This window comes from Salvelinus fontinalis, chromosome 2 (assembly GCF_029448725.1).
Source record: "Salvelinus fontinalis isolate EN_2023a chromosome 2, ASM2944872v1, whole genome shotgun sequence".
In the NCBI taxonomy this organism is placed as follows: domain Eukaryota; kingdom Metazoa; phylum Chordata; class Actinopteri; order Salmoniformes; family Salmonidae; genus Salvelinus; species Salvelinus fontinalis.
Window position 1 is genome coordinate 81,435,754 of NC_074666.1, and position 25,087 is coordinate 81,460,840.

At 42.1% G+C, this 25,087-nt stretch overlaps 1 protein-coding gene across 6 annotated transcripts; it reads right to left on the reverse strand.

Moving 5' to 3' along the window:
* Positions 1 to 97: 97 nt before the first annotated feature.
* LOC129828660 (homeobox protein Hox-B3a-like) lies at positions 98 to 25,081 on the reverse strand. 6 transcript variants are annotated; one of them, XM_055889784.1, is made up of 4 exons: positions 24,957 to 25,081; positions 9,509 to 9,575; positions 3,151 to 3,751; positions 98 to 2,375 (listed from the first exon to the last, which is right to left on the reverse strand). In XM_055889784.1, exons 3-4 carry the CDS (start codon positions 3,641 to 3,643, stop codon positions 1,612 to 1,614), a joined length of 1,257 nt encoding a protein of 418 aa, XP_055745759.1. In that variant the 5' UTR covers positions 3,644 to 3,751; positions 9,509 to 9,575; positions 24,957 to 25,081; the 3' UTR covers positions 98 to 1,611. The 6 variants fall into 6 exon arrangements, with proteins under 6 accessions (XP_055745759.1, XP_055745784.1, XP_055745744.1 ...); XM_055889809.1 differs by lacking the exon at positions 24,957 to 25,081 and adding an exon at positions 19,886 to 20,106 and having other exon boundaries at positions 98 to 2,372; XM_055889769.1 differs by lacking the exon at positions 24,957 to 25,081 and adding an exon at positions 19,886 to 20,065.
* Between the last annotated feature and the right edge of the window lie 6 nt (positions 25,082 to 25,087).

Sequence of the window (25,087 nt, forward strand, 5' to 3'; positions counted from 1 at the left end):
TCTACTATACGAATTAATACCTCTGCGTTTTTAAACAACTTTACAAGTATGGCCCTCGTTTTGCCTCAGGTGAAAACTTGAAATGACCAGATAGAACTGAATAACATAACATTTTATTAAAGAATTGTTCAACAGACAACTCTTAACAATGAAATAAAAGGAGCTACAAAGGACAAAGGAAGTTCTCCAAAAGTGTTTAGCTATATTTCGTCTAATTCTCGACTATGCAGGAACGGTCTGATTCCGTCCTCGCGCCCCCTGTACAAGTCAAGACATTAATTATGTACAAGGGTAACATTAAACTATTTATTTCTAAAATACAATAACTAAAATTAATTCCTTACAATGACAAGAACACAACGTCTTTATAACAGGTAAATACTAAAAAATTACATTTTTTTCTTGATATAAATACATGGGGGATAAATAATACAAAAAGAAAGTATTTAAACTGGCTATAACAAATAAATATATATTTATGAATGTTCACTTGAACATACATTGAGAAAGACGCTGATTGGAGGTCTTCCGTTTCCGAAATAAGATGTATTTTTTCCTTAACCATCAAAATGTAAACTCTAAGTGCAACAATGATGCCCAGACGAGAAAGCTTTAGTGTAAACCTACACTTCAGCTTGGTTCCCGGACATGCATTTTGTTCAAATATACCCTGTTTCCACGTTAAGTCAAGACATGAGAAAATGTGAGCCTTTCGCATTAGTCTTGGCTAATGTAAGTGAACCCTATCGATTGAAAGAGAGAGAGTGAGAGAGAGAGTAGGGGGAGCGAGAGTAGGGAGTGATAGAGAAGAGAGCGAGAGAGTAGGAAGGGAGAGAGGGGGAGGAGGGGGAAATGAGCCTATCATAGTTTTCAAAAGAGTTCTCAACTCCTTTTTACCCTGTGACGATGATATAACAACATAGCAAATATCTATTTTATGTCCTCGTGTGTGTGTTTGTTTGTTTATGGATGTTAGCTAGCATAGCATAGCAATGTGAACCCAAACACCATAAACCCAGTGGGGGTGTAGGCCTACTATGCATCTGCGTGATGCTGAAGGGGCTCTTCCCTTGAAGCCACAATGTTTGGCGAGGACATGTAAAAAATAAAAAATAAAATGTCACTGGACAGTGGGTTAGTGAGACATTTCCAAAGAGAGGTAATATGAATAAGGGAAGTAATCGAAAACAATCCAGTGGTTTGCTTGCACCAATTGAAGAATGCATATTGACGTCAGTCAAGCTTAGCCATTTGTGCTGACTGCAGGGAATCAGGCTAAGCATAATTCCTCGTTGACATAACATGTGTTCCATCGAGTCAAAAAGGTCTGACAGTAATACATCTCCCACCTTGTTAGCTGTCCATTAAGCCCAACTATTACTGTTTAATTACTTGTTTTCGAGGTGGGGCTCCATATTCAAGGAAATAAACCGTTAATCAAAACGCAATTCTAGTGAATGTTACTAATACGCACAATGATAAAGACAACAGACAATACTTTTTTGGCCATGGCAAGAAACCACTGGATCATATTTTTTTTCAACCCCATTGCAGCGTCCCATGGGTTAGTTATTTGTAATTGTAATTTAGTTTTTTCCCCCAAACCTGCTACTACAGATGAGTTAACTTGGGAGCTTCCTGGATTCTACCCTGAGAAGGATGGTGCGCTGCCAACTCCGTGTATGTCGGGTGGGGGTCGCACGGTCCGTGGTGTTGGCTTGCTGACATCTGCGTAGCACCGTTGTAGTCCATGTTCCCAGCCTGGTGGTGTGGTAGATGATTGAGGCCATACATGGACGGCCCAGAGGTGGGCATCGACTCCACGTAGTTTCCTCCCACATACACGGGGCTGCCCTGCATGTTGGGAGTCCCATAGTTGCCACTGTTACCCTGTAGCCCGTGCGGGTCGTATTCTGGTGCTGTGTTGGCATACTTCTGTTGGGAGGGGCAGTTTTTCATGGGGTTTTGGTAGGCTGAGGACATGGCATATGCGTTTTGATGGGACTTGTTAAAAGATGTCGGGGAGGGGGCGTCGTAGTTGCCTGCCATGGAATGCATGGAGTTCATGAAGCCAGCTGAGGACTGCATGGGTAGGGGTGGGCTTCCGGTTGGAGAGGGCCCCCCTGATGACGAGCCCAGCCCTTTACATTTCTGATCCTTTTTGTACTTCATACGCCGGTTCTGGAACCAAATCTTGATCTGGCGCTCGCTGAGGTTGAGCAAGTTGGCCATTTCCACGCGGCGAGGCCTACACAGGTAACGGTTGAAATGGAACTCCTTTTCTAGCTCCACCAGCTGTGCGCTCGTGTATGCGGTGCGCGCTCTCTTGGAGGCTGCGGAACCCGGGGGGCTTTTTTCACCTCCGCTGCTCTCTGCTGGGGTGGGAATGAAATAAAACATCATTACTACACACGGAAATTGAATGCATCATTTCCTAATAAAGCAGAGGCCAGGAAACGAAACGTATCCCCTAGATATTAGTTGTCAACACTTCCTAACTTTGTCATTTATTAAGAGATTCGAGACCCTACATTGACCGTGTACGTAAATTGCATCATAGACAAAGCCCACAGCCAGAACTGTAGCCTACTATATTTGAAGGAGCTGCACGTTAACTGTTTTCACTTGAATTGTGTCACAAATATACGAGGTTCAATGAATGTACATAAATTGGTGTGTGTGTGTGTGCGTGTTTGTGTGTCAATATGTTCATATCAATAATCTTTGACAACCTACAGTTTAGATTAAGCATTCCTCTTATCTACAAATAAACAAGAACATTCGGATTCCAAACATATCATCTCTGTCTGATGAAAGATACACAGTATATGCCAAACACTGCCATGTTCTAATGCAATTGTTTCAAATGCTCATCAATAAAGAGAATGACTGCTTCTATTTTCTGCGAGTCCAATTAATAGAGGTCTCAGTTACCAAATGAATGTGATTATGACTAGAGGGCTTTTCCTAACGACCTAACTAGGAAAAAAAACAGGCTTTAAATATATAAATAATAAGTTAGGTCATTAGATACAAGTCCATGATTATGTTTTGTAACTGTGTTGCAGTTAAGCTATCCAGCTTTGAATGTGTACATAAGGGGCATGAACAAGGTAACGGGCATTGGGGAGGGGGGAGCGGGGCACACACCGTTAGCTGAACTTGCGCTTGGAGAGCTGTTTTTTTGCTTAGTATTCTGCCTCGACTCTTTCATCCAGGGGAAGATCTGCTTGTTGAGGGTAGGGTTGGTGGACAGAGTATACGTCTTGGGCGCTGATTTGGCGGCCCCACCGCTGCCTCCCGGCTGCTGCGCGGTGGCACTGCTGCTGGTGGCGGTGGCACTGCTGCTGGTGGCGTTGGCGGGGTTGACCGGAGGGGACACCTGGGGTGGTGGTTGGTGTTCAGGTGGCAGGCTGGGCCGCATGCAGCTGCCATTCAGCTCTTTCGTCTTGGCATGCTGCTGGGGAGGAGCGCTGTTGCCACCGAGGGACTGCAGCGAGCAGGCGGACCTCTGGTAGTCGCCTTCGAGCTGAGCCGCGGACTGGAAGGCCGGTTGAGGAGCATCATAGCCAAAGCCGTTGGCCCCTTGGTACGAGTAACCTCCGAAAAGCGTCGAGTTGTCGTAGTAGGTCGTTTTCTGCATTTCCAAAAGTGGAGTTACCGGCTACCAGGGTCCTGACGACCTTCTGGAAGAACATTGGCACCAGATGTCACGTGACGGTCCCTTTCCAAAGGCCTCTTGGAAGCTGACCTGAAAGGTTATAAGAAGCACATAATAAGAGAGGCGCAAAATAAATCCATCTTCTGCCGCTGAAAGGCGCCATGACATGAATAGCGCTTTCCCACAACACGGCTTGCAGATGCCATGTCAGGCCACAGTGCACTGGGCCTACTCTATCTCACTATGAGCAGCACTCCCCCTCTCCCAACTCTCTCTCACCCTCTCTCTCTATTTCTCTCTCTCTCTCCTTCTCCTTCTCTCAAACACACACATACACACAACTGCACACGAACACAAACAACATCCAGCCAGTCACTCTGCACTCGCACATGGGAGCACGGACACGATTGTCTTCAAGATGTTGTCCTTGAATAAATAACGAATATAACCTCACAAATATGTGGTGCTTGCATTATTTGGGTAGGTATATCCCATTACTTGTGCTGCATATTGTCCGGATTTTCACATTATAACATTTTGAATAATGTTTCAGCGTTGGCCTTTGTTATTTCTACGATAATAAAACGTGTTTTTGTTATCATTCTTTTTTCATACATTGAAAGTCGTTTGAATTGCGACAGAGCGATGTGTGCGTTTTCATACGCAAGGTTGTTTGTATTAAAATACTATCCTAACATGTCTTGTGTTATGGTTGTAATAGAAAAGTCATATTTATTTGCACAATTGAAAGATAAAGACAGAAACCTGCGTAAAGAAGGTGCATTTCGGTGTTAAAAACAAGCTAGGCTATATAGTGGCTTGTATTCTCGTTTGTCTTCATGAATGAAAACGAGCAAAATACAATTAGGGATGTTTGAAAAAAATGTGTCTTAAAATGCTGTCTGTAAAATGCTATCTAGCCTGTGCAGAAAGCTAGGAATGGGCCTTTGCCATGTTGTTGGGCGAAATCAGTGCATATGTCGCGCTTAGCTCCATTTCCTGACAGGTTTTCTCAGGTTACACAACATTGTATTTGGGCAACATTAAAACCCAGACAAAACGGCACTTGAGACTCCGTTGTGAACGTTGTTGCAGGTCCCCATAGAAGGAGAATGAGATAGCGTCCCGGAAGCTTCAGGCTAGTTTGATTCATAACTGTCGCTCGGCCAAAGAGGACTATAGCCCCCCAAAAAGCTCGAGACCTTATATGTGCTAACTGCTGGGGTGGCCAAGAGGGCAGTGTGCGTGGCCCCTGCCAAGGACCATAACGCACCTGGGACTAATTTCGTTTGGACGTTTAACAACCGAGATAAAACGTTGGAAAATAGATTTGAAAAGACCATGGAAGCTTTGAGGAATAGTTCATTTTTTGTAGTAGGCAGCCTTCAGTTGGAAAGCCAACTAGCAGGTTCACTTACATATAAGTCAAAACAAAAACACATGCTTTGGGTTTGTGGTTACACTTGGTATTATGATGGCAAATCCCCCCAAATAAACAAAGTCTAACAGTGAATATAGTTATATCAATGAAATTGTTCTATTATTAGTCTTTTTGCATAATAATATTGACACATTTTATGTTATTGCCTATTAATATCTATTATAAATTACCCAATAGCCTACAATTACATAAATGGTAGACGGAAATTGAAATGATATAATCACTAGAAAATCCCTGGACAACAATAAAACAATACTATTGCCTGAAAATAAAAAAGACAATCTGAATAATCCAAAGAATAACCATTTACACGTTTTTAAGTTTAAAATCAATTATCCATAAAACACGATCATTCTTACACATGCTATTCCAAGAAAATACAAAGCTTGTGTGTCATAAATAAATAATTCATCTTATTTTATGTATATCCTTTGTGAGACTTATAGCTCATCCTAATAATATAGGCCTACCCACTAAAACGACAAACGAAATGGAATATGGAGACATTCTCCAATTTGAATAAAAATATGTGTAAGAGGTAAGGAATAGGCTAAATGAGATGAGAGAAGTGCTATGTCTGAGAGGAGGAAGGGGATCCTGGGCTACAGCTTTACGACACCAACTCTCACCACGTCACAAATGTCGCTCATTTATCCTTCCAGTAGACGGCTGGAATCCTAATTATTTTCTCTAAGGAATTGTTCGAGGGAGAGATAGAGAGAAAGAAGGGGGGAAATGGCTACAGGAATAATAGATATTAAATCATATCGCAATGCCATTAAATGGAACACGTAATGTCCTGGCCTGCTTGTAACACTAACACAATAACTAACTTTCCTATAGATTCGCTCTAATACAATTATGGGGTCCAGAGCGAATGGGGGCTGGATAAAAAGCGATCCCATACAAGGACGTCAACAACAACATGGAGACGAGCTAGACACCAGTTTGGATGTCCAATTTATAGTTTAGCATGGATAAAATTACAAATGGCGCCTGTAATACACACACATAAAGACATTATGTATCGAGACATGTGTTAGCCCATTTACAGATTGAGAAATGGCAATTATTGCATCAAAACAACCAATGAGTAGTGCAATGGTCTCTCATGTCGAGCCGTCTTCATTCGCTCCTTGCCTTCGTTCAATTAAAAACAAAAGGCCTTGGACGTCTGAATGGCATGTCAAACGAAAAACACCTTATCAAAACATTTATATATATGGCCAGATAGAATACAATTTGAGATTAGTTTAGCACGGCAGTCCAATAACATAGGGATCCATGCCTCGGTACTAGCTGAAAATAAACGCGTACCCATGTCTGAACATCAAAGCCCACGAAAACAGATAGCCCAAAAATTATTTCCCCGTTGCTTTGTAAATAAATAGAGAGAAAAATGAATCTGTTGGAGGGAGATTCTAAAGGGAAAAGGGGGGTGGGGGGGTACGGCGTGGAAGGAAGCTTAAAGCATTGTGAACTCTTCTTGAACCGCGATTGGAGTCATATGGTCATAAATCACCGGGACACACTCTCCGCCATTCACAAACTGATAGCCTATTTCAGACCAGCTTACCTTAGCCTCTGACGAAGGAAGCACGGGCAGGCATCATATATTTTTCACATTCGGCCTCGATGCAATCAATAAAACGAGAGCTCACCGCTTCCCTTCAAAATCTCGCAGCGAATGTAAATCCGCCGGTATCTCGAGGACTGCTGCCCCGAGCCTGAGTCCGGGCGCTCCTGCACGGATCCCCTCGGCTTGGGAAGGGGGGAGACGGTCTGGCATGAAAGATCTGAGGAATGCTAGGGGGGCTGCGAATGGACAGGCAGCAAGTGCCTAGCTGCCCTGTCGACTGGTACGCCCTGCTCGCTGATAACAATGGCCTCAGATTTCCCTTTCTCTCACAGCGCAAACCTTAACATCATAATCCGAGCAGAGCCGCGGCTCGCCGCGAAATTTCCCCCATTGCATTTCCCCCCATGCGTGTGTTTCTCTCCGTGGTTATTCTCGCTCCTCGTAGCTCTTTCGGTGGGTTATTGTATTGTCAACACAAGGCCTTGGTGCAGCTATTCGGATATAGCGGGGTTGACTTGGAGCGCCAGTCGCGGCTGTTAATCCCCATCAAACAACGTCACCAGTGGAAAATTATGCTAATTGCAGACGTGCTGGACAGGACAGGGGCCTACAAGCGGAGAGACAGCGCTAGTACTTTTTGATGATTCACGTGTTTCCTGGTTAGGTGTCAAGCCATGGTAATATTGTTAAGTATATGAGAGGAGCCTCTGTTTTTTTCCTCCACTGGTGTAGCCTATATTAAATTACTAGGAAGTGGGTTTCCACAGCCGGCTCCCGCTTGGCTCGCGGCAGAAACCGAATTCTCCCTGTATTGTTAATGTTTCAACACATCTCTCCCAACACACACAACTAGTGTAATAACAAATGGACAAAATGAAAAAGGGAGGCTGGTGGGGGGCTCAGGGAACAGACAACAGGCGCACTTGAAAAACAAGGGAGGGGTGTAAAAACAAATCAGTAAAAGGGGAAAAAGAAGAGAGAATCTGTGGTATTTAACAGCTAGGACGAGCCAGTGCCACACAAACTTCTTAGAAAAACGTCGATAGCGAGTCCATGTTAAGAATAGAAGAAAGGGCTTCCTGTGTTTTTACTGTAGGCTATGTTGGACTTTAACACCCAACGGAAAGAGAAAAGTTAATCAACAAGAAGAAAAACTGAGAAGGAAACGAGGAGAAATGAAAACACGAAGGCGAAGGTGTTTTACAGGTTTTATATTCTCTCTTCACTACCTCTCACCATCTCTCCCTCCCTCCCTCTCTCTCTATTTTTTATTATTCAGGACACTACCCCCTTCGTTTATGGCTACGTAAGATTTATGACTTCTACCACACAGGACTAGCTGTAAACAGCTACTTTAAAAAGATGCATTTCGTGTGGGAACTTGAATAGAGAGGATCACCAACCGTGTAGGAAGAAGGTAGGAGACAAAAATGTAGGTGTCTGCAACTTTTTCTGCCTGACATTGTTCTGGATTTGCAACTACTGCTAAATGGACAAATGCAACCCACTGAAAATATTACTAATTAACTAAAAACACAAACACTCCAGTATTTTGTATCTACAACTGGTATTTTTTTTCACGACTAACCACATACCGGAAGAAGACAAGTCATTTTTTTATGTTAGTTATGGCAAGAGAAGAGTCTATACCAACATGATTTTGGGGATTACAACATGCCGGTGCTTGTTAGAAGATTGAGGAAGAGTATTTTCGTTATTTTTATAGGATGACAAGAGATGCATCAGTTTTCCTGATATATTGGAGTTGACTGAGTCATGGATATACTATTTCAACGGTGGAATATATGGACAGATTTGGGGATCCAAGGTTTTCCTTTTTCCTGCAGTGAACATTGCAACCAACATATTACATAAAGAGACTACAAACTCCAATGAGAAATTTCGTTGGGATTTCCTATTTTGTTAATGAGAAGGAAAGCTTTTTAGGTGAAAAGTGTTTTGAATGTTGTGTATTGTTTTTTTTTTTCAAGGGTAAATGCTTGTGATTGTGTGGTGAATATGCCATTGAGTGTGAATATATTTAATTGAAAATGGATTGAGCAATTGTCTACTGTATTCATATGACAGACCCCTTACATTGCAGGACATAGCCTATCTATTTATGATATATATTGAAAGTGTTCGTTTTCTATTTTGGACAATAGGACATTGCCACCTCTGTGCCTATTTGACTATGTGAGTTACCCTATGATTTTATTGCATGGCTAATCTACATAATGCCACACGCCCATACTTTCATCATCCACAATGTTTTTTTTTCTCCAGATATTACACTATGGCATTCATTGACTCATCGAAAGAAGAGAGCGCAAGCACACACAAGAACACACACACACATGCACCACCATTTTGACAATGATTTTGATTCCTCTGTGGTGCTTTATGCACATAAGCCAAGAGATGTTTTTTTTTTTTTTTTAAAGCTCAATTTAAAAGCTCATACTTATATTCCAACGCCTCAAAAAATATATCACAAGCCATTCTACATGCATGCCATACTAGAGAAGATTAGAATAAACACTCTTGGCAAAGGAAATGTTTACCGATTATGTGAATGTCATATGCAGACTAAATCATCACTGTTGAATGTATGCGATGTATGCATACTTCATTCCAATAAAAACATATTTACTTTCAAATATGTAAAAGCATGTTTTCTTATGTTCAAAAATATTATTTCAATGGGATAATGAAAATATGAATCGAAGAGATTGCATTCAATCGCACATCCGTGTTTCATTCATATTCATAATAACGAGCAAATAATAATTTGCAATGTGTATAAACTTGTCATAGGGTGACTTACCGAGATTATGTTGCTTCTTATCACTGGATTTTATGCAAGAATACAGCTTCCTGAAGGCTTGAGGGAACTGCAGGGGGGGGGGGGGGGGGGGGGAAGATGCAATCAAAGGAGGTCATAAAAAATCCAATACAGTGCATATGACCTCTTGTCTACAAATCGAACACACAGGCAACCTGAGAGTTTACCACAGGTGACAGATATCGTTAACCTTAAATTATTTCCGTGGAATCACGGAATAAATGCAAAGCCAAAGGATAGAATCCAGTGTGTTCTTATGAGCCCACTGTATTGATTTCAATTATCTATCCGATTACATATCATATTTCTCATGATTTATTTTTGAGATTCCGTTATCTCGCGCAGTAAGCCTGCATATGGAGCAAGTCAATCAATCCACACGACAGTGAGGTTCATGTTGAATAAATAAATAAAAATGTTCCCGCTATGTTAATACATGTAAAAGCAATTGTGTGGATATTGATGTAATCATATTATAATCATCCATAATAGTATGCTAGTTGACATTCACTCATTATTATTAATTTAGCAATTAATAATAGCCTACCAATCAAGGCAGTAGGGATGAAAATATGTTCTAATGACAGTCATATTCTAATAGCCTAATAAGAACAACAACAATAATATCCACAGGCTAATAATAAGGAAAATAATGAACACAATAATAATAAGGAAAAAAGTATAATTATTATAATAAAGGTAGCTATGAAGGTGAGAAATAGCTTACAAAGTCCCAATAAACGGAACAGCTCAACGAATGAAATCGAAAATAAACGAAAGTGTAGCGCCCACTGAGAAACACGGTAAATAAAAGCCCCACCATTCTGGGAAAATAATCCCAAAGTCTAGGGAAATGGAGCACTATATCCAGTTTCAGAGTAAAAGGAGACAGAAATGGGCTTTATCCAGAGACAGGGCCGGAGCAGAAATGAAATCAAATGGCCATGATGGTCTGCATAGTAGCTCTTATTAAAAGTGGAATAAAAACGTTGGACGCTCTCGTTCGCCTGCTCCTGACAGCTACCCCAAACACATAAATCAAAACGAGGATTCCCCGACCTCCCCGACTTTGCGGCCTATAGCGATATAAAGTTATTTATTGCATCCCCGCACTCACGCACAGCATTGGCTCGCTTCCATCCCCGTTGCCCCGGTTTTTACTCCACTGCTACCCTGGTAGTTTTGAAGATTTTCAGCACCGATAGCTCGCTCGACCCGGAGACCTACTGGACTAACGTAAAGTTACCTACAAAGTGCAGGGTGCTACAGCCCCCGCAGCTAGCAACGCTGCACGCTCAGAACAAAGGGAGGAGGCAGCTACAAGCAGAAGAGCTGATGAGCCAAAAAAAAAATGTGGAAAAAGGTTGAAAGAAGCCAGGGAGCGAGGAAATTCAGAAGAAATGACGACTAACCAAGCACTAATTCAACGAAAATCATCCAAAAAGCCTGGCATGTGCAAAGGGCTATCGGAATAACGGAGACAAACAACATAGGGATTTGGCTGGTTCGTTTCTGCACGGGTTGCAACAAAGGGCTCCTGAATAATTTATCAAAATGCATATTAAGTGGATGCACAAGCATTAGGGGAATGGGGAATGCTTGCCCGCTTGGAAATGTTCTATGAAATCTACGCCAATGATCAAATCCCACAGCCCTGAAGCTCCACACTAGAGCCCTGGTATACAAACAGTTTCTGTCCAACTTTATTACCCCCCCCCCCCCCCCCCCCCCCCTCAACACTCCGTTGGCTGTCCGTTCACCAGCCTGCGTCTGGCCATGTTTCCCTCACACCCTCAGAGGCCATTCGTTTACCGAAAAACGGTTCTCCACCATCACAACTTCACCATGTTTATGAACATGAGCTGGGTGAAAAACACGCGAAATTAACAAGCATGCAGCGGGGCTACATCTCGATGTGACGGATTGGCGTTCGGTTTTCCAAGTGACCTTTGCGTTGAAGAGCAATAACTCACCAGATTAATGATCAATCAACGGAAGAAGTCTACTTTGCAGTCCTCTCTTAATGTGTTATAGTTATGTATTAATCCGGGCCTTGCTGTCCAAGGCTTTCAAAGAGGCCGCATGGGCTTCTAGAAGTCAGCGAAACGCCGAAATCCCATTTGTTGTGTAATTACCAGGCAGTTGTTAACAGCAGAGTTAGTGACTGGGCGAAAACACAGCCAGCAAGCAACAATAAGGTCCTTTCCAAATCCAAAATAATGCCCCGGTATCATGCGCTCACGTGATGCGCGTACGTCAACATACTCTGGTTTTGATAGAATTGTGGCTACACTTCCCCCCTTGTTTGATGCCTCCAAAACGACGGAGAAATATATTTTCCTTCACCTTTGCCGGATTGGTTGCTTCTCTGAATTTTGCCCCATTTTGCATGGCACCCCCCACCCCAAAAATTATATTTTTCTCCCAATCTCTGGGAGGATGTAGTTTTTATCGAGTCCATTCGCCGAATTCCGCTACCTACAAATGCAATGAGATCTAACGACTGGCATCCCAAATGGCAAGCGACAAATTGTTCTAAACGAGGAGAGACATGATACATCTTATTTTCTCTCCCATTCTGCCGGATGACATGAGATTTTCAACACCACGGACTTAGTGAGCGAGACCAGTGTGGATGCGAGGCCTCTGCCTCCAATCTTTGCGTGATAAAAGGGGTTTCTGCACTGCTCACTGTGCGACTGGTGGAGCAAGTGGGCTTGGTTTTACACCCACGCAGATAGCCCTCTACTAAAGATCTCCAGATTACAATTAAACTCCCATTTGAGGCCCGGTGACCTGAGCGTTATGTCTGTATCGATCCCCGTGGAGCTAGTTATCATTGTGAAAGAGGACCTACGCAAGTTCAGAAGTGGTGTGCTAGTGTTTGAATAAGACATATGGCCAAATATGTCTATGCAAGATTAGCTCTTTGTGCTTTTAGAGTGAATGTCATTAGATTACGTTCTTATGCTGGTGTTATAGATAATTTTACTAAGTGTTTATTTAATTTGTTCACCTCCTTTCTTGAAGGTGCGAATGGAGAGAGAAAGATGCCAATGGGGAGGGAAGAAATGGATGCCTTGCTATGGCATTAGTGCCACTGACTTCTCTGCATATGAGGGACTTCAGCATATTGGCTTTTGGTTGCAGAACATAGAACATCTTCATGTTCTAAATGCTCAACAAGGAATCCCTTCCATCAGCTAGTTTCATTGAGAGATCAGGGTTAATCTTTATGAGAGAAGGGCTCTAGGTGGTAATCTTTAACCGAGAATTCAAAAGAGGACACTGACTTGGAGACGGTTGGTTGGGGGCCTTATAGGTCACAGTACCCTTTCTGCTCCAGGGAACTAAAAAGTGCCAACCTCACCAATATGACATGTGAGGATGGGGTAGGGGGGACGTGACCAAGCTTTAGGTAATTCATGGTTGAATATAGTCGGCTTTACTGGAACCTGGACCTATTTTCAATATAAAAGCGACTTAAATTGAAAGTTTAGATTTTCATAGTACCTTCTGATATTTCATTTGCTTTAGAGATGATGCTAATGATTGCTGTGCTGCAACGTGATCCAAGGCGTCTTAAGCAGATGCCACTATAGCAAATAACTTGCATAAAGGTCACATGGATGCTGTCCAAAGCTGTCAGATATTATATACTGACACACAGGAGTTTTACTTTCTCTTTTTCCATTGGAGCTTGCCTATACTGTCAGTGATGTATGATAAAATCAATTAAATCATGGCCACTTAGACTTTTGTGGTTTCATTCAGTTTTCCTCCCCATGACGCACAAACTGCCAGGTCATGATTTCCACCGAGTTATCCAACTACTGGTTGATATACAGTATAGCCTATAGACAAAGTTAGTCCATAGAAGTAAATGTATTTTATGGAAGTATAATGGTAGTGTCAAAACATGGTCGTCATGTAGTGAGATGACCCATGGACCATGTTCAAATCAAAGTGTATTGGTCGCGTACACAGTTTAGATGTTGTAGCGGGTGCAGCGAAATGCGTATGTTATTAGCTCCTAACGATGCAGTAAAATGTCGAACAGGTTCACAAATAATGAAATCAAATGTTTACAAAAACAGAAAGAACAACAAGAACAACACAGGTGTCCCACATATGTGGGTGTCTTGTTGGGTTTTTCTTTACGCGCAGCTACGTAGTGTGGGTTAAAGAAGCTATAGTTGGCGTGATGTTCGTGTAGCGTCATTGGTTCCTATATAGTTTGCAAGTCCACGTGCCTTGAAAATGTCTTTCACTGACATCTCGCTCGTGTTTATCTCGAGGGTAGTCTAGATAATGTTTGCATAGATAACGTGTTTACAATGTGTACTTGTAAAATGGCAGTTGCAGATAATCGTTGTACAATGGTTTCACATTTGTGCAAAGTTGACATCTGCACGTAATAGGATGGCTTCATTTACTGCATCTCTTGCTGTACAAAGTCCTCCTACGCCGTTTATTTTCATGTTCTTGTAACATTAGAACATGTTGTTAGTGGGGTTGTGTGCCATATGCCTTCATCTATATCTCAATATTTCACGGATGAGTCATTTAGAATAGAGACAACATATTTAATCGACTCAAAGTATTTGGTGTTTGCAGATGTACAGACCGAGATGCATGGGAAGCATAATTAGCAACGTGGGTGTAGGCTCACTGAGGGCCTATGAATGACCATCTTACTATTATCAGTGAGCTCTCGATGTCCTCTGAAGTCAACATGTTCTATTTTACTAGAACACCTTCTATTTTACACGCCTAGAGGTTAACAGTTGTAGTATGAAATACAATATCTTTCAATATATCCATGAACCTCCAGGTCGTGTTAGAATTAATAGCGCTAATCTACATTACTTGACATAGCCTAAAACGCCATTTGTAGGTTTGTGTGGCGCACCAGTTGTTCCACAAACAGCAATGTTGAAAATAATAACAAAGAGAGCCCGTAGTGATGGGCTTGATAGTACATTGGGATTCCTGGGGGGAGAGAAAAAGCCGAGGGTAAATTGGGAGCAGCTAGAGTAAGCAATCCCTTCACACGGTCATAAATCAGCACATGCATCTTCTTTTTACACCTAGCCATCAGATCCATTCACGGCTCACCCCACACCGCGAGTCCCCCACTCCCCTCTCTTAACATTTGATACACCGCACTTTACGCAATGAGTAAACTTTTAAATGGGGGTGTGGGAGCCCAGATATTAATGCTTGACAGAGAAGTAGAAAGAAGAAGAAGGGGGACAGTCGGGGAGAGGTAAAGAAATGCACTGAGAGGGAGAGAATGGAGAGAGGGTGAGGGAAAAGAGAGTGAGGGCAGCGAGTTACCCTTTAGCCCTCCTCGGTTACCTATTCGAAGGCATCTGTCGTCGGCTGTTCGAAAACACAAAAGTTTGCGAGCTCAGGCACACCCAAAGATGGGTCACACAACGGATAATTAATGACTTGTCTACAGAGGAGCATAGGACACTCGGAAGAGCTCAAGCATCCGGCGTCAGTAGATGCCTGAAAACCTTACCTGACTTCCAGCACTTCTCTGGGTCTCACGAGCCAAGCTTGGCCAGCGTTTGAGGGATTATCTATTGTAGACGCGCCTGGAATATATCATTTTTTTGCTTTTTGGTGACCTTGGATGCGTTGTGCGTAATTTGGTAATGATATCTTTCCACTAAACAAAACAAAAAAGAGAGTCTACATGGCGGCTTTGGAAAGCTATATATCCTCAACCGCGAGCAGGACGGACTGCTCACAACACATGCGCGCGCGCACCCATCAACACGAGCGGGTCTTCCGAGCACTCCCGAACACGGAGCCCCCCTTTGCACTTCCGAACTCTTCGAACCCTGCATGCGATTCCTTCGGGCTTAGCAGTCAGCAGCAGGCGATAGATTCCACCTCTACCCTCTGCCTCTTTTTTCCGCCTATAGCTGCTTGCATGGAGCGTTGTGGATTGACAAGGTGAACTACTGAACCAGTGGACTGACAGGACACACAGGGTGGAGAAGGCAAAGGGGTTCGTCTGTCCAATAGGGATCTGACTGCACGGCTGCGAGGCCGACACGCGGGCCATATGGCGATTACAACCTGCGGGCTTCTGCAGGGTTGAACGTGGTCAACCTCATTCCGATACTGCCATTTTCTTGCCAGAGTTGAATTCATTTTTAGGCTGGGGATGGTTGGCGGATAGCGGATAGTACGTTCTTCACGAATGAAATAGGCTTGCATCATAGCAGAGGGCTAGTAAGGGGATATGAAAATAAATGACTTCTGTCTTGATGTGTTTAAAAGCTCTCACCCTGTGATTGTTTTTACTGCACTCACGTTTGTAAATGTAGATTATTACGTTTTAGAATTTGTGACTAAGTCGGATGCACTTGGCTTTGTTTCTTGGCCGATCCTTTTGTGCGTCTGTGTGTTATCTGCCTACGCTCAGACAACACAAAGAAACACACACAGAGACAAACACACGCACACAGTGAGAGAAGGAAATAAATAGAGAGAGAGGGATATAAAGAAAGGGGGAGAGAGAAGGAGATAGAAGGTAGAGGGAGGGAGAGATACCCACACGAATAGTGGGAAATTCAATTATGCTGATGCAAATGTGCCACGATAGTATCCGAGTTATTTTTAGTCCTGCATGAAAAACCTTGCCTTTCTTCTGAACATTTCCGGCTTAGTACTCTTATCGCTCTCTCCTGCAAGATCTTCAGCCGGGTGAAAATTCTCCTTGCAGCCTCTGGATACGGTTTCACCGGTCATTTTTCATGCGCCTTTGAATTGCTGCTCTTGCAGATCATTATAAATTAGCGCGGGGCTTCATATTGATTTATTTCCGAAGGGGTAATCATTCCTGCATTACCGAAGGCCGGGGAAATACCTACCTGGCCAACCAATACCTACCTGGCCCTCTGAACAGAATTAGGAGTTTGAAATAGACTACTCAAAAGGATAATAATAATAATAGAAGTCATATAACTTGGGTTGAAATAACAGCTATTATTTTCAAGTTTAAGACTCAAGTTTAAGACTAATCTGACCACTAGATTTATATTTTATCTGTATTTTCACCTGCTTTTAATAGATGGTTTGGGGAGCTAAATTATTGTGTAGCTTTTGGGCAAGTCATTGAGTAACATTATATCGAAATTGTATTAGGCTACTCGAAAGCTATTAGGTTCAATTTCTGCTTAATATTATGGCTAAGGGTGGTCAATGTGACTGAAATAAAGAGGATACATATTACGCTTATGTTTTTTAAGTGCAAGATATGTTCGATGGTTAGACTTCCATTGCGTAAAAGTTAACCTAATGCTTTCGATATGTTTGTTAACAATGAAAAATATTGCAAATATAGAGCAAAGTTAGATCGAGGTAAGGACAGGCTTTAGATGGAACAATTATCTCTTGTTAGGATATATTAAAACAATCACGTGGCGTTTTGTGGACCTCTTGTCCGGGCTATTATTTGGTGGATAACATGTGTTACTTATTTACGCGTAAATTAATTATTAATGGTACGTCTTTTGTTCTTTGTCCACAGGAAAAGTATTGTGTTCTAGTGAATCTTTTATCGCCTGCAGTGTTATGTACCATGCATGCTATTTTACATAAAGGTTCCATTATTGTTTTTATACTAGAACGAGTGTGTGGTAAGCAGTGTCGTAGTCCATCTATAATTGTAAAAACAAAGTGCAACAATCGAATTTAAGCTACCTCCAAAACACTAGTATTATAAAGCCACCGTTTTCTTTATGTAAACATAAAAACGGATGGAAATACATTTATCTCGATATTTTTGCTGTAGCACTACAAAACGAATAGTTCGAGGTAAGCGAGAGAATATTCCGGAGAAAAGGGGCTATGCTTATGAATGGTGTATTCTTAGAGGGTCGCGCCTTTTTGTGAGAGAAGGGCTCAATATGGCTGCCATATATTTGTATTGTTCCCAACGCTGTTGAGCGGGAAGATGCGCTCTTGATGCCTCGTCTCTTATGCGTGGGATTCTAACGACCTTGTCTGCGACACAAATGATAAACAATATTCCGACACACTTACTGCATACATACATAGAGCCCTATAAAGATATACATATACAATTTGGATGCCGTGAATCAGTCGCAGGTTGTTTAAAGGTTTTGAAGTGCAATAGCCTATCCTATAGAATGAACCGAAGAGCCATTCAAACAAAGGGCCCACTCTCAGCTTTCAACCTCTAGTTAAGGCAGGGAGGGTAATATAGGACATTTGCAATAGTATTATACTGATGCTATTATAGAAGCCTCATAACCCACTGTTGCTACCATTACATGTTACTTACAAATGTTAATGCTAATCTATTTGTAGCCTATTTACGTGTATTAGAGCTGTGCGTAATGCTAACAGTTCGTTTTTTACTATGATGATGATGCACAATTGTTTCCACCCAGAATCTGAGCACCCAGTCTGGCTACCCATCTGACTGGCATTTTGAATAATTTTTCCAACGCTGGGCTGTCATTGAAATCAGACATGAGGCGGTTTCAGTGAGCAACCGTGATCTCTTACACGCACAATGTCCCCTTCTCATCGCCCCCTGAGCATCCACCGAAATGAGCTGGAATATTGTTTTTGACACAGCGCCCGACAACAAGTAGTGCCGCTGGAATAGACATTTTGAAAAGTGCTGCCCCTCACTGCTATGCCCATTAATATTTGATGGGAGCCACAGAGTTGTTCTAATTTTGTTACACAAAGGTTTACACTAGCGGGGCGATGAGGAGGATTGTGGAAGGAGCCAGCCATGGGAATGACGTTTAAGCTGCTTTTGTATTCATGAATAGAAAAAGGAAGCACTGCATTATAAATATGTATTATTATCATTATTATTATTATGCCTATGATCATTATCCTACAACATACTGATTTCATTATCTGCAATGTCATCCTTTTTCAAACCAAAATGTGAGTAAAGCATTTTCAAATGGAAAACTGTTGCAGTCTTTGTCTGTCTTTTGTAGTTCTCTCTTTTAATAGCATCAATGCAGCATACACATATTTTATATCCACACCAAAACAACGTTAACGCGTCATATACGACATTGACTAGCCCAGAAAAGAACATATGCCCCCACCCCCCAAAATGCCACCACAACCAATAAAAATGATGCCTGTGCTATTCTCACAACCTGCAGACATTCGATGGCATAATGGACACAATAGTACACCAAATAATAAAAAATACTATGTTCTGTTTGCTAAACACCACCATACTGACATAAGTTATCGAATGTTGCATCATTTCATGGTCGAACAAAATCCACAGAAAATGTATCGAAAAAAATATGTCGGAAAATATTCTAAAAATGAATCCTTCCGTCCCATTAGCTACTACTTTAGCTAGTCGATGCTATGCCCGTCAGGCCACCCTTCTATACAACACATCTCGTCTAGCTTAATTATAGCCTACTCTTCTCCTACTAAGTTTGTATTCCAATTAAGTTGTCTATCTTGTCCAAAAAAAAACGCCTGGAGCTCAGGTATTAAACCCCTGGCTATGACTAGGCCTATGCTGGCGAGCTCCGGCGCTTTTATGAGATTCACATGGCGACGAGGCGTTCCCGTTTTGCCAAATTTAAACAAATCTTCCCTTAATTGGTAATCGCATATGCAGTAACTCAAGACCTCGAGCTACTTAGCCTTCATATTAGTCGCTGATCCATTGCCGTAAATCGCCCGCGATAATCAACTGCGGGGGGAGAGAGGAGTGTAAAAAAGGCAAACGCTTTTCTCGACCGGCGAGAGACAAGAAGCACCGAAAAAGCCAGAGTGAGCAACGAAGATCCAGGAATCTCTTCCTCATTCCCGTTTATCATCACTCGCCAATCATTTTCCCCGAGAAATGATTTATCGTGGAGACGGCCATAAACAACACAACTCCCTTACAAACACACAATGGCAGCCCGCTGCCGCTGACACACATATCACTATAAATCAAGCGAAGTAGCTGGCTGAAAAGAAGAGAGAGGGAGAGAGAGACATGCAGACATGAGGAAGACCGAGATGGGATGGGGGACGGATGAGAATAGTAATACGACTGCTTTTAAAATATATACATCGCTATCATTGCATTGCAATACAGTGCAGTACTATGACATGTAAAGGCTACTATTGCTCATGTAACCAAGGCTGAAGTCAAACGATGGGATGATGGGTGCAAACACATGCATGATGTCAAAGTACAGCAAGATGAGTATTTTTGACATATTTACCACAATATTACAAACAGCATATAATTCATTGACTCGGGTAAGCCAACGGCGCAGCAATGCACTTGCGTGGAAGTGGCGTCCCCGTTTCCGCTATACTCACAATGTCCACACGACGAGAGGCTCCCGTCCAAATTTGTTTTATTGCAGCCTCTGTGTGTCTCTCCCCTCTCTTTTTTTTCCCTCCGCTATAGGGCTTGTTTTTAAAAGGACAGTTGAATTTCACGTCAGACACAAGGAGACCATGTCTGCGATATTCCTGACGAATACATATCTATTCTGCAACCTCTGCATTAATTATTTAATGAATCACGTGACCAGGAGGGGATGGGGTACCTCTCCTTGCACGCTCCCGGGACCACTCTGACCCAACACTCCAGAGCCCACGTTCTAACTTAAATCTTTTACAGAAATACACAATAAAGACTAGCCTATAGGCCTGCACCGTTTACTCTACAGCTCTTTGTGAAAGGGAGAAATACGTCTTATGCTATATGTGTACTATGTAGGCTACTGAAAGAAGTTATGGTAAGTGGCCATATGAGAGGGATGGCATGATACGAGGAGGATAGTGAAACACTTGGGTCCGTTCGTTTGGTCTTTATTCCTTACCACCTCTGTTTATGTATTTCTAGATAAGGGTGTTTTTATTTCGATTGAAAACAAGCAATCCTTATTTAGATATAGATTTGTGCACAGAAGGCGTTCACTAAAAGCCAATGTTGTAATAGCTAAACTGGTTCGCTTGGTCTATTGTTGATATTATTGATGTCATGTTATTCGTTGAAGTCCTTGTTGGTTTGCACAAATCTTTTGTTTACACAATAATTAAATACATCTTTGGCCATTCTGGAAGAAATGAAATCGATGCATACACTCTTTCACCCACAGTCAATTTCATAATAACACTATCGTTACTGATGGTGATTCAATACGGCACAATTGCTAAGAGATCAAAGAAAACAACTACCTTTTTGTGGAATCCTTCTTTTCGAATGACTTCGATAGGGGCTGTGAAGTGATGCCACACATAGCTGCGCCAACGAGATCTCTAAATAGCAGGCATCTAATTATTAACAAGTTTGGTGGAAGCCCGTGGCACGAGGGTGATTAATTTTTACAGGGACCATAATGGAGCGAATAAAAAACAGGTAGCACGCGGCAGAAAGGAGAGAGTTGTATGGGGAGAGACCCTGCCCGCAAGCACTTAGCAACAATGGTACCAATCCTTTGGTGTGCTCTGCCATTGCACTCACTCAGAACAATAGACCTGGGGCTGTGTCCAACAAACCCATGCAGCTATGTCTAAAGGAGAATCCTGAAGGTCAAACAATAGCAGGACTTGCTGCTGTGCCTGCGAGTAGCAGAGAACAACAGAACACTGAAGCTGTTTCCCTTTTCCCCAGGAATATCGTAAACAAGAAAATAAACCGCCTGAGGGGAAAACGGCACAAACTGGTTTGATATCAAATGTAATTACCCCGAACTATTTAGGAAAGAAATCAACGCGGTGTAGATAAGCTATTTTGCAACTATAACTTTGCCCAGCAGGTTCTTTGAAATATTTGCGGCCGGGGGAAAATGTGAACAATGCACGCACGATAGGCCGAACTGCGGATGGCAGAGTAGAACAATACAATTGCGCATATCAGATCAAATCGTTATTGTATCATTATTGTAGCCTTGCTCTCTTCGATAACAGAATAGGGGAGACACAAAGAAAGGTACGACTGGGAAACATAGAAATCCAAAACTGACAACACATTTCAAGGAGTTCCAAAAGATTTCACACATCATTTAAATCAAATATTTGCAGCGGTGATAGCACTATTAATGATGGCTATAAATTATACTAATCACAGTGGGCCCATATAGTCGCAACAAAGATTACCACAATAAGAACAACAAACGAATACTACTCACAAAAGAATGACACCGTATTGTGTAGCCTAATTATAATAATACTATTGATATCAACAACAACACCAATTGCTTAATGAGAATGATAGTGATGATTATATAGGCCTAATAATAGACTATTTTCTTGGGGGGGGGGGGGGGGGGGGGGGGGGGGGGGGCGAAATACATTGCAAGAAGAGGTCTAAGAAAAATCCGTGATCGATAGGAACACCCAAAAGCCTTATCCTTGTAAATGATTAACCTAATCACTCTGGAATTGAATAAAACTGCACTTAAAAACTGAAGTGTCCATAAAAAAAAGCAATTGAAATACTGTGTAAATAAAGTAAAGAATCGCCTATATGTGGGTTGCTATTGCTTACAGAAGACATAATAATAATCATCATCATCATCATCATAATAGTAATAAATAGTCAAGCAAAAGAAATCTACAAAAAATATCAAACAGCAGTCCATGAAAATCAAAGCTGAAGTTTGGCTATGTAAACACAGCGTTTTGCTAAAGGATAGGTTTATATGGGGAAGCAGAGATTGATTTACGAAGCCCAACATCCCGGCCTTTATTGGGGATCGTAAATCTGTCAGAGCCGGCAGGACACACACAACCTTTTTTCAAATATATTCTGCGAAGGACATGGACTCCATAGGACAGCATCCAGCCAGCATGTAACATAACCTGACATTATACTATAGTTATTTTAGGTATGTTTCAATCAATACTGTATGCTTCTGAAAAGAATTCTAAATCTATGGAAGCCAGTATGAAATATGATAAAACATGCAGGTAAGCCTACATGGTGAACGGTATCAAGGTATTGGCGTTGCGATCATAATTATAAAGATGAATTATGGATGCTGTTAGTGTATGTACTGGTGCCTTTGTATGTATTCATGTACTGTGTAGCCTTTGTATGTATTTACAGTGTCTGTCTGTCTGTCTGTCTGTCGGCCTATCATTATTTGTGCTATTATCATTAGTAGTATAATTAAAGTAGTAGCTAGTAGTAGTAGTAGTAGGCTATAATCATAATAATAGTAGTAGGCTAAGTAATAAAGAGTAGTAAAGAGATTAGCTAGACGTACGCTATAGATAGGAGCAGTGCTATTATTCATTGCATTATCCCTTATTATCATGCATTACTACCCTTGAAAACAAAACTTATTCGCTAAAATAGTAACATGGAACTTTACTTATATTTTCACATTCCGCATTTGGTGACGACATGATGAAACCGCATCATATTGAGCCACACATTCAGTAATAACCCATGGGTCCACAATGAAAAGGGAAAAGACTCCAAAGAGAACAACCACTATTCTAGGTAGCTTGTGCAAGTTAACATTTGTGCACAATGAATGTAAGCTGAGGCATCAGTGTTCACAAAACAACACCCTACACATATAATACAGTAAAACGTTATACTGTACAATGTCTTAGTGGACAGTGGGTTAGAAGGGGGGGTTCGTTGCTGGCAGCAGTAACAATGGTGCTTTGCTTTACTTATTAATGTCTCCTTTAAAAAAAAAAAACGCTTCCAGCTTTTGCACACAAAGTGCGCGTGCGTTAGCTATATATCTATGTGACTACATGGCGCTGACCTCCGCTCCATGGCTGTCCACAATAATAATTCAGCAATGCGCGGAGGCTACTTGTTTCGCAATTAGCGGTGTGATCTGAAACAGGCACCACACCACCGCAGCTCTCCGGGCCAAGCAGCAGAGGCTTCCAGCAAATCTTGGAGGGGTTTTAGGGCCAAGGAGGGAGGAAGCGGGGCTGAAGAGGGACTGAGGGAGCATGATACAATGCAAGGCGTTGGCATACCATATAGTAGTCGTATCTGGGGGAAGAGGGGGGGGGGGGGGGGGTATAAAGCCCCATGACTTCCTGTGTAAAGCTGAAGCTGCTGAAATGTACAGTCTCACTCATAGCGAGGCCTATCAACGAGATGTGGGACACAACCCATACGTCTCCTATAGCAACCAGAGGCTTAGCCTATATATTTGTGATTCTGAGGGGAACGAGAAAGAAAAAAATAATCCATGCAGCTAGATAGCTCTGGTGAAGGGCACCGCTGTCTGTTTTCTTAAGGCCCTGTTTGGTTTACGTGGGAGTCTGAGACGAGATAGCACCGTGCCCCGAGGTTACAGTGACCTGGCCGCGGTGTTATGACTAACTCGCCCGGGGTCTTTGTTGGAAATGTAACATGGAGCGGTGTCCAGTCTGCGAGGGGTCAAGGGGTACCAAGGGTCAGTCTGTGACTGTCCCCTGGTTGAACTCGCGCTCGGCCAGGCCATTCTGTTGTCAATTCCACCCATCGATTTTTTTTCTCTCTCTCTCTCTGCCTCTCCCTTCGATACCAGTACTTATATTTTTATATATATAGTCCTTAGACTTTTTATATACATATATCCACAGAGATTGATTTGAATGAGCCAACCAGCAGTGAATGCACTTCTGAGGCATTCGTGCTCATCTAAGCAAACGACTAAATGCAATTGCGTTGCAGAGTTGTGCTACAAGTCGTTTATTTCGAAGTAAATTATTTTTTTCCCGGTATCCCCCATGAATCGTTCTTTTGGTTTGACCAATTGATCATCTAATTACTCATAGCCAGGCCTCTGTTGCATGTACGCACCTGTACACAAACGATAGGACTTAGCCTTCATATTCAAATTCAAATATAACTGCAGGTAACACTAAAAAACTATATTCAATTAGAAAAATATGAATAGGCCAATTATAGGACAGTATTCTAATAATGTAAATATCCTCTAACCCTGAAAGAATGCAGTGTCAAGCTTTGAAGACAATGATGCTGTCCATTCTAAAAGGCCAACATGATGCATGGGTGTGTAGGCCTATTACAACGCCTATACACCCATATCCATGTATATAATGTACTAAAAACATAGGCCTATTGAAATAAGCAACACATAGAGCGAGAGAGGAAGAGGGTGAGCGAGAGAGACATCTAACATGTTAATACCATTTCAGAGGCGATGCTTGGAGCCCAAGAGAAGTAAACAAGTTGCACAAATTCTCAAGAAAACGCAACTTCATTTCTACCCTCCACGCCGTTCGTGGATACACAACAGTAGGGATCCACACACTATATCAAAGCGACCATAAAACCTACCTAGCCTTCCCCCCCCCGACCTCAACAAATGCGCGCCTGTTACCCGGCTGTGAAAGCAAGGGCTATAAAGCAATAAAACTCCAACCAAAGCATACCAACGAAACAAAAAGTCATTACCTTCGTCGCTGCCATCCTCGGTAATGCGAAGATTCTCAATGTCGTTGGGATTCTATGGGGATTTTCTTCAAGGAAAAAAGTTTTCTTGTGTGCAAGACTTGGTCAAAAAAAAGGTGGTGGGTTGAGAAGGG